Source organism: Triticum urartu, chromosome 5 (genome assembly GCF_003073215.2).
Source record: "Triticum urartu cultivar G1812 chromosome 5, Tu2.1, whole genome shotgun sequence".
Taxonomy (NCBI): Eukaryota; Viridiplantae; Streptophyta; class Magnoliopsida; order Poales; family Poaceae; genus Triticum; species Triticum urartu.
The window spans coordinates 79,519,329-79,529,293 of NC_053026.1; the positions used below are offsets into that span (position 1 = coordinate 79,519,329).

At 45.6% G+C, this 9,965-nt stretch overlaps 1 protein-coding gene across 1 annotated transcript; it reads left to right on the forward strand.

The window, feature by feature from the left end:
* The first annotated feature begins 1,941 nt into the window (after positions 1-1,941).
* LOC125555692 (cytochrome P450 81Q32-like) lies at positions 1,942-4,290 on the forward strand. The gene is made up of 2 exons (XM_048718560.1): positions 1,942-2,981; positions 3,590-4,290. The coding sequence occupies exons 1-2, from the start codon at positions 2,043-2,045 to the stop codon at positions 4,223-4,225; spliced, it is 1,575 nt and encodes a 524-aa protein (XP_048574517.1). The 5' UTR covers positions 1,942-2,042; the 3' UTR covers positions 4,226-4,290.
* Positions 4,291-9,965: the final 5,675 nt, after the last annotated feature.

Genomic DNA, 9,965 nt, shown 5'->3' on the forward strand with positions numbered 1-9,965 from the left:
CTAAGGCTGAAAATATCCGTGGGCCAAGAACCGCTCGACACGTTAAAGACTCGTTGGTCCTGCCTGACACTACAGGTAAGTCGTCGGGCGAGCGAGTCAAGTTGTCTATTCCCTCCTTGTCACCTCCAGCCAGCATATAGTTAACCACCACATGACATGTTCCTGTCCAACAAAAGAAAAAACCCATGACATTGTTCAAAATGGACCGGACGAAGGCACTCTTCTCTAACATCAAGATCTTGCATCCGCCTCATCTTTGGTCAGCTTCGAACGGTGAGGTCTTTGTCGTCTTTCATTTTTCCTTTTTGTTGCTTATTCACCTTTTATCTGATTGTCAAACTTCATTTTAATCTAAAGCGACGGGCCGTGTTATTGTCTTCTGTCTATGTAGACCTGTCACCACTAAGCCAAGCCAGAGGAGGTAAGAGGAATCAGTGGCGGCGCCAGCACTCCAAGCCTGTGGGGTCAGCTTTTGTAATATGTGAGGTCAGAGTAGCTGCTAACAGCCATGGGTCAAAGGATGATCTCGGTGGCGTTATATCTAATCTTCCCCGTGTTATTCTTCGGTAGCGTAGTTGTGCGTTTTGCATGATCCGGTTATCTCAGGATCTGCTTTGTAAGAGGGCTATCTATTCACCTTTGTATCGTTCGGCTGTGTACTCTATTCGGCTGTTGCTTTATATATAAAGTGGAGCGAAAACCTGTTTCGAGAGAATCAAAGGATGATCAAAAACCTATAGGTCGGCTGACTCCACAGTCATAACGTGGCTTCGCCACTGAGAGGAACCATGTTAAAACTGCTCATTCAAAACACAAATCTATGCTAGTAGTCTAATCCCATTGAAAGCCTCACCAAAAAGGCGGTACATCTCCCACAGAGTGTTTTCTTTCCTCCTGCCGCGGCTTAGGCGATAGGCGGTTGGTTGTTTGCTTTGCTTAGATGAAGTTCCAGAGGTGATACAAGCTTTCCTCATGGCACGCCGCTGATGAATGTAAGAATAGGAATTCGGTATCCCAAGGACATGGATATATTTTTAAATTTTTGTAAGTGTGTTTTTATAAGGGCATTTGATACTTAACATAAGGCCGTTGGCCTGTCCCAAAAAGCCAAAAAAAACAATAGCCCAAAATGTTTGCTCCCAAATGAACAGTAAGGCTTGAAAAAGAAGTTTGTTGACATTAAAGATGCTTGAGTTTTGTATACGCTTGTAAAATTTTGTTGTCATATGACATTGGAGAGCTTTGAAAAAAAACTAATGCTCCAAAACCCAAGTTTACGAATCTTTTTCGAAGCTATGATTTTTTTTACAGAATTCCTCACATGACATATCGCCAAGATATTGCACACTCTTTAGATAATCTCAGCATTTTTGTGCCATTGTTCTCATTTTGTGTGCCGTTTTTAGAATTTACTGTTCATCATAGATGGAGATGAACTCAGGATCTGAGACGCCACGCCTCTATATTACATTTTAAGGGTTTGCTAATTCTCATCTAGATGAAAATTAACAAAGTCTCATCTGACTCCTACATTAATTAATTAATTAAACAAAAAATAAAAGAAAAATCCCACATAAATCTTCATGTAAAAAATTAAATGATGCAGTAGTTAGACGAGACTTGGTTATTTCACATCTAAACGAGAGGCACGCCCTACATTTTAATGCTGGAATCAAGCCACACCAATAACTATTTAAAATATGATGGAGATAAAATTATAGTCGTTTAATCAGTATCAGTATCACCATTAATGCCGGATCATGCTAATAGTGACTTCAATTTTTAATCTTGACAGACACAGATTTCATCTTGTAAAGTCAATGGTCAGAAATAAAAAGTTGTATCATGCAACATGACCAGGGGAATCCCTTGCTTTGGCCTGGACTGCTATGAAAAGTCGTACTGAATATTCTATTTAAAATCGTACGGAACACTATGGTGTACGCATAGCAGCCCTCTTAAACACCAACTATTTAGGTTTCCGTGGCCAGAAAAAGTCTACATAAACACCAATACATTGTTGAACTTCGTGCACCTTACTCATGGTCATGGAGGTCTCGTTCTCCCATGCCTTGCTCTTAGCTTCTCTTCTCCTCCTCCTGTACTTGCTCTCCTCCCGTGGCAAGAACTCTAGCAATGGCAGCATCCCGAGCCCACCAGCGCTTCCCGTCCTCGGCCACCTCCATCTCCTCAAGAAGCCGCTGCACCGCTCCCTCGCCGCGCTCGCCGTGGGCTACGGCGGCGGCCGGGACGGCGCCGGTCTCCTCCTTCTCCGGTTCGGCACAAGGCCGGTCCTCCTCGTCTCCTCCCTGGCCATTGCGGAGGAGTGCTTCACCGTCCACGACGTCGCGCTCGCAGATCGCCCGGGGCTTGCGTCGCGGCGGCTGCTCACCGGCGATGAGTGCCCCAGCATCGCCAGCGCGAGCTACGGTCCGGTCTGGCGCCATCTCCGCCGTATCGCTACCGTGCATGCGCTCTCCGCGCACCGCCTTTCGCTGACGACCTCCGCGCGCGACGCCGAGGCCCGCGCCATGGCGCGGAAGCTCTGGCGTGCCACCCGTGGCGCCACGGCGGTCAGCGTGAAGTTCACGGCGTTCGAGTTTGTTGTCAACGTGATCATGGACATGGTCGCGGGAAGGCGCATGGTGGAGGACGAGGTCCTCCGGTTCAAGGCGATGACCGAGGCGGGGTTCGCGGCCGCCGGTGCGGCGAACCAGCACGACTTCTTGCCACTGCTACGGCTGCTGGACTTTGGAAGGACGAGGAGGAGGCTCGCTGGCCTGGCCAAGGAGCGGCACGAGTTCGGCCAGGGTCTCATCGACGAATATAGACGTCTCCACCACCGTCACGGTGTCGTCGATGCTGTCACCGAGGACACGACGTCGACACCGGCACAGAGAACGGTGATTGGGGACCTGCTCCGGCAGCAGGAGGGGTCGCCGGAATCGTACGCCGACGTGGTCATCCGGACGACTTGCCTGGTGAGTGAGCGTTTGCACAGACGAAATAACAGCAAGTGTCAGTATGCATGCATTGGCTAATTATTAGTGTCAATAACTCAGTGTTTCTGAGCTGTGGTGATGTGATCTACCACTACAAGCTTAATTTTTTTCTCAAGCCTCAATTAGTGTACTTTCAACTTTGTGCTGCACATGTTTACACTACTAGCCACGCAATTAGTTTATGACAACACAGTCTGATGTGTACTACACTGGCCATTTGGTAGTGACAATAATTCAATTTCCATTAATAAAATGTACTGGTAGTGAGATACACGTAGCCAGGTAGCTCAGTTTTTAACAAAGATTTTACAAAGCCAAGCCACCGTTTCACTAGTTTACTCGAATGCATTGATGTTAGGCTGGTTTTGAAGAAATTTTCATCTCGAAATCGCGAATATAACAATGTTAACCAGCCACAAACTTTCTGAGAATGAAGTTAATACATCACGATAAGAGTCATATACCCGCATATTGTGATTTGTGACACAGTCACTCACACTTGCCTTGATTGTCTGTTCGATCGGTACGTTCATAATTTCATAAAATTGTCATATTGACAAATCCCTTTTCAACATATGATTGTGCAGAGTTTGCTTCAAGCCGGGACGGACACGTCATCTAGCACGATCGAGTGGGCAATGGCTCTTCTACTTAACAATCCACTCGTTCTTGCAAAGGCGAAGGAGGAGATCGACGCCGTTGTGGGCACATCCCGGCTGCTCGAGGAGCACGATCTCGCATGCCTCCCATACCTTCGTTGCATCATCACCGAGACCCTTCGGATGTACCCTATCGCCCCGCACCTTGCCCCGCATCAAGCCTCCTCTGACTGCGTCATTGCTGGCAGGCAATACATCATAGCCTGCGGAACAATGGTATTGGTTGATGTGTACTCCATGCAGCGGGATCCTACCATGTGGGATGAGCCGAACAGGTTCATTCCTGAGAGGTTTGAGGTTGGCATTGATGAGGACGGTGACAAACAGGTGGTCAGGATGATGCCATTCGGTATGGGCCGGCGGAAGTGCCCCGGTGAGGGGCTAGCATGGAGGACAATGGGGGTAGCACTTGGGGTGATGGTGCAGTGCTTCAGGTGGGAGCGGATGGGGAAAGACGAGGTGGACATGAGCGAGGGGTCAGGGTTCACCATGCCCATGGTTGTACCACTAGTGGCAATGTGCCAACCCCGCGAAGAAATGAATGAAATTCTCAAGAGGATTTAGAAATTCGGTCATTCCAGCATTGTACCCTTGCAAGGCCAATCAAAGAAGAAAATACATTTACATCCCACACCTTGTCTACGCGCATATTAAATTAGTATGACCATTTCCTAAGAAAACCTAACATTGTTCAAGGCCACCAAACATAAATTATGTATATCTAAGCTCAAAAGCAATTGTAGGATCAAAGAATGTGGACTGGAGGGGGGTTGTATAGAAGATTTAAATTTCTTCGAAAACCACAAATATCTGAACACAGCACTGTGAAAAAGCAGTAAGCAGACGCAGTTCTACTTGAAGATAAACTACTACTAGAAATAACTTAGGAAAAAAGATAAGTGCTAGTAGATGAAGAACATGTGAACACACAAACATATCATTTTAAGTACAATGAGGGAAAATATGAAGGATAACATATTACCTGGTACAGATGGAAATGCTTATCAGATATGAAGAACAAATCACCGAAAAAGAACACAATGAAGGACAACTCAATAGAATGTAAATACTGAAGTAAATACGGTAATTAAGAAAGAAATTATGTTGCTCGATGGCGACAAGACATTTGTCCTACCAGTTCACTCTTCTGCTAAAAAAGCTATGTCTAGATGGAGTGCCTTGTAAATGAACACAGACGCAAACCTCTCTCCTTCCTATTCTCCTCAACGTGAAGTTCCACGAACTGCAGTTGATTTCACTCGTGGTATATTCTTCAAGGCAATCTCCAAACCTTTACAGATTTTGTCTTCAATAAACCACAAAGACTCTTGGTTGCTCAAGATTGACGACTACCATCTAGAGAGTGACAGCTCTCACGACTAATAGGCACAAGCTAATTCAAGCTAGTCCCCTGTGATGCTCAACCACTAAGTTTTGGCTATGGGGTTTTCTCTCAAAGGATTCACTCAAATCTCTTGGAGCAGGGTGCTCAAACATACCAGTAGCAAGGATTGGGAAGGAGCGACTATTTATGATGGAAATATGCCCTAGAGGAAATAATAAAATGGTTATTATTATATTTCCTAAATCATGATAAAGGTTTATTATTCATGCTAGAATTGTATTGACTAGAAACTTAAATACATGTGTGGATACATAAAAAAATATCGTGTCCCTAGTGAGCCTCTACTAGACTAGCTCTTTGAGCAAAGATGGTTAAAGTTTCCTAACCATAGACATGAGTTGTCATTTGACAAAGGGATCACATCATTAGGAGAATGATGTAATGGACAAGACCAAACCGTAAGCTTAGCATTTGATCGCTCAGTTTATTGCTATTGCTTTCTTAATGTCAAATACATATTCCTTCGACTATGAGATTATGCAACTCCCGGATACCGGAGGAATACTTTGCGTGCTATCAAACGTCACGGCGTAATTGGGTGATCATAAATATGCTCTACAGGTATCTCCGAAGGTGTTTGTTGAGTTGGCGTGAATCGGGATTGGGATTTGTCACTCTGTGTATCGGAGAGGTATCTCTGGGCCCTCTCAGTAATATAGCATCACAAGAAGCTTGCAAGCAAAGTGACTAAGGAGTTAGTTACGGGATGATGTATTACGAAACGAGTAAAGAGACTTGCCAGTAACGAGATTGAACTAGGTATGAAGATACCGACGATCGAATCTCGGGTAAGTAACATACCGATAGATAAAGGGAATTACGTATGTTGTCATAAGGTTCAACCGATAAAGATCTTCGTAAGTAGGAACCAATATGGGCATCTGATACGTCTCTAACGCATCTATAATTTTTGATTGCTCCATGCTATATTATCTTTTGTTTTGGACAATATTGGGCTTTATTATTCACTTTTATATTATTTTTGGGACTAACCTATTAACCGGAGGCCCAACCCAGAATTGTTGTTTTTTTTTGCCTATTTCAGAGTTTCACGGAAAAAGAATATCAAACGGAGTCCAAACGGAATGAAACCTTCGGGAACGTGATTTTTGGAACAAACATGATCCAGAGGACTTGGACCCTACGTCAAGAAAGCCACCAAGAAGCCACGAGGTAGGGGGGCGCACCTACCCCCCAGGCGCGCCCTCCACCCTCGTGGGCCCCATGTTGCTCCACCGACATACTCCTTCCTCCTATATATACCTACGTACCCCCAAACGATCAGGGACGGATCCAAAAACCTAATTCCACCGCCGCAACCTTCTGTATCCACGAGATCCCATCTTGGGGCCTGTTCCAGAGCTCCGCCGGAGGGAGCAATCACGGAGGGCTTCTACATCAACACCATAGCCTCTCCGATGAAGTGTGAGTAGTTTACCTCAGACCTTCGGGTCCATAGTTATTAGCTAGATGTCTTTCCCTCTATTTTTGGATCTCAATACAATGTTTTCCCCCTCTCTCGTGGAGATCTATTCGATGTAATCTTCTTTTTGCGGTGTGTTTGTTGAGACCGATGAATTGTGGGTTTATGATCAAGTTTATCTATGAACAATATTTGAATCTTCTGAATTCTTTTATGTGTGATTGGTTATCATTGCAAGTCTCTTCGAATTATCAGTTTGGTTTGGCCTACTATATTGATCTTTCTTGCAATGGGGGAAGTGCTTAGCTTTGGGTTCAATCTTGCGGTGTCCTTTCCCAGTGATAGTAGGGGCAGCAAGGCACGTATTGTATTGTTGCCATCGAGGATAACAAGATGGTTTTTTATCATATTGCATGAATTTATCCCTCTACATCATGTCATCTTGCTTAAAGCGTTACTCTGTTCTTATGAACTTAATACTCTAGATGCATGCTGGATAGCGGTCGATGTGTGGAGTAATAGTAGTAGATGCAGGCAGGAGTCGGTCTACTTGTCTCAGACGTGATGCCTATATACATGATCATACCTAGATATTCTCATAACTATGCTCAATTCTGTCAATTGCTCAACAGTAATTTGTTCACCCACCGTAAAATACTTATGCTCTTGAGAGAAGCCACTAGTGAAACCTATGGCCCCCGGGTCTATCTTCTATCATATTAATCTTCCAACACTTAGTTATTTCCATTGCTTTTATTTTACTTTGCATCTTTATCATAAAAATACCAAAAATATTATCCTATCTTATCTATCATATCTCACTCTCGTAAGTGACCGTGTAGGGATTGACAACCCCTTATCGCGTTGGTTGCGAGGATTTATTTATTTGTGTTGGTGCGAGGGACTCGCGCGTAGCCTCCTACTGGATTGATATCTTGGTTCTCAAAAACTGAGGGAAATACTTACACTACTTTGTTGCATCACCCTTTCCTCTTCAAGGGAAAACCAACGCAGTGCTCAAGAGGTAGCAGCATCAGGTTCCGTTATTGGTTATTGACCAGAGAAGTGTATCGGTCATGTCTACATCATTCTCGAACCGGTAGGGTCCGCACGCTTAACGTTTGTTGACGATATAGTGTTATATGAGTTATATGGATTTGGTGACCGAATGTTGTTCGGAGTCCCGGATGAGATTACGGACATGACGAGGAGCTCCGGAATTGTCCGGAGGTAAGAATTGATATATAGGATGATATGTTTAGGCCAAGGAGTAAGGCACATGGGGCCTTAGATCGCTGCAAAAGGATGTTTTGCAGAGGTTAGGGTCCAAACGCCGGAGATCCTAGCGTCTGGGCCAGACGCCGAGGACTGTGGCGTCTGGTCCTGGAAGTCCGAGAAGGACTCTTCCTTGAGGAGGCTTTTTCTCCAAGTTTCGACCCCAGGTCTCAACATATAAATAGAGGGGCAGGGCTAGCACCCGGAACACATCAAGAATCACCAAGCCGTGTGCCGGTAACCCCGTCCCCTCTAGTTTATCCTTCGTCATAGTTTCCATTGTGCTTGGCGAAGCCCTGCAGAGATTGTTCCTCACCACCACCGTCACCACGCCATCGTGCTGCCGGAACTCATCTACTACTTCGCCCGTCTTGCTGGATCAAGAAGGCGAGGACGTCATCGAGCTGAACGTGTGTTGAACGCGGAGGTGCCGTACGTTCGGTACTTGATCGGGACGGATCATGAAGGTGGACGACTACATCAACCGCATTGATAAATGCTTCTGCTTCGCGATCTTCAAGGGTATGAAGATGCTCTCCTCCTCTCGTAGCTATGCGTCCCCATGGATAGATCTTGCGTGTGCATAGAATTTTTTTGTTTTTGATGCAACACTCCCCTACAGTGGCATCCGAATCAGGTCTATGCATAGATGATATGCACGAGTATAACACAAAGAGTTGTGGGCGGTGGTAGTCATACTGCTTACCACCAACGTCTTATTTTGATTCGGCGGTATTGTGGGATGAAGCGGATCAGACCAACCTTACATGTCCACGTACATGAGATCGGTTCCACTACAAAAAAATACACTTCCGTGATAATACGTGTTTGTCACAGTAGGTCACTTTTTTTTCATGCATGTACATCCATGACAAATTTATGACAGAATCAAGATAGTCATACCTGTGCTGTCGTAGTAGTGTTCCATGACATTACCAAAATTATCATCACGGAAGTGTCCACTTCCATGACGATAAATCGTGCGTCACAGAAGTGCTTTCGTCAAGGGTGACCGACACGTGGCATCCACCGTAACGGAACGCTGTAAAGTTATCGGATCAGGTTTTGGATCCGATAACCCGTTAACAGCCCCGACCAATGGGGATTTTCCACGTGTAAAATCATCATTGGCTGGAGGAAACACGTGTCGACTCATCATTGGGACAGATGTCGACCACTCATTGGACGGAAGGTGCCTATGATACGTCGACATGTGGCACGGCCCAATAGAGGCCCATTCCTGTGAAAAGGCCGGCCCGTTTGACTTGGTCAAAAGCTGGCGGGCCGGCCCATGGAAAGCCTGTTAACGGCATGTTCGAATATAGCCCATTTACAGCCCGCTAACCCAAGGCCCGTTACACCCTATCCGAATTAGGCCCAGTAGCGTCATCTGGGCCATCCAATATGATTCCATCCCATTTTCACTTCTGGCCCATGTATGGCCCATGACGTCTTTCGGCCCATATGAGGCCCTATGTAACTCTTGGCCTACTAACGGCCCGTGGAGAAACTAGGCCATAATGAACAGTGTATCACTTTACACCCATTAACGGCCCGTGGTGAAACTGGATCGTAATGAACAGTGTATCACTTTATACCCATTAATGGCCCGTTATTCCGTTGGGCCGTTTCCAGCCCATGTTATCTTTCGGCCTTCTTAGAGCCCATTTATTCTTGGGCTCATTTCCAGCATTCGTTTACTTATGGCCCGTTACTGTCATTTTCTGCTTGTGGGCCAAATTCAGCCCGTGGTTATAGTCGGCCCGTTTGTGCTCCGTTAATACGTTGGGCCGATTTCATAGCGTCATCAAATATGGCCTATTAACGATGCCCCGTTATGGTCAGCCCATGAACAGACGATTCCAACTCTAGCCCGTTTACGGCCATAATGCGGTCTGTTTGGCCCATGTTTGGCCAATCGATTATACGGCCCGTATAAGGCCCATTGATAATACGGCCCGCAGAAGGCCCGTTGTTTCCACGGCCCGTAGAAGGCCCACTGTTTCTACGGCCAGTAGGAGGCCCAGTGTCACTACAGTAAATATTAGCCCATGGTTATTGTGGCCTAGTTTTAAAAAAATAGGTTATTGCAGCCACTAGCTAACAGCGGAAAAAGAACTGCAATGACTACAAGCAAACAAATAAACAAGACAACAAGGAAATAAATAAGCAAGCAACTAACGCTAGGCTATCACGGCTAT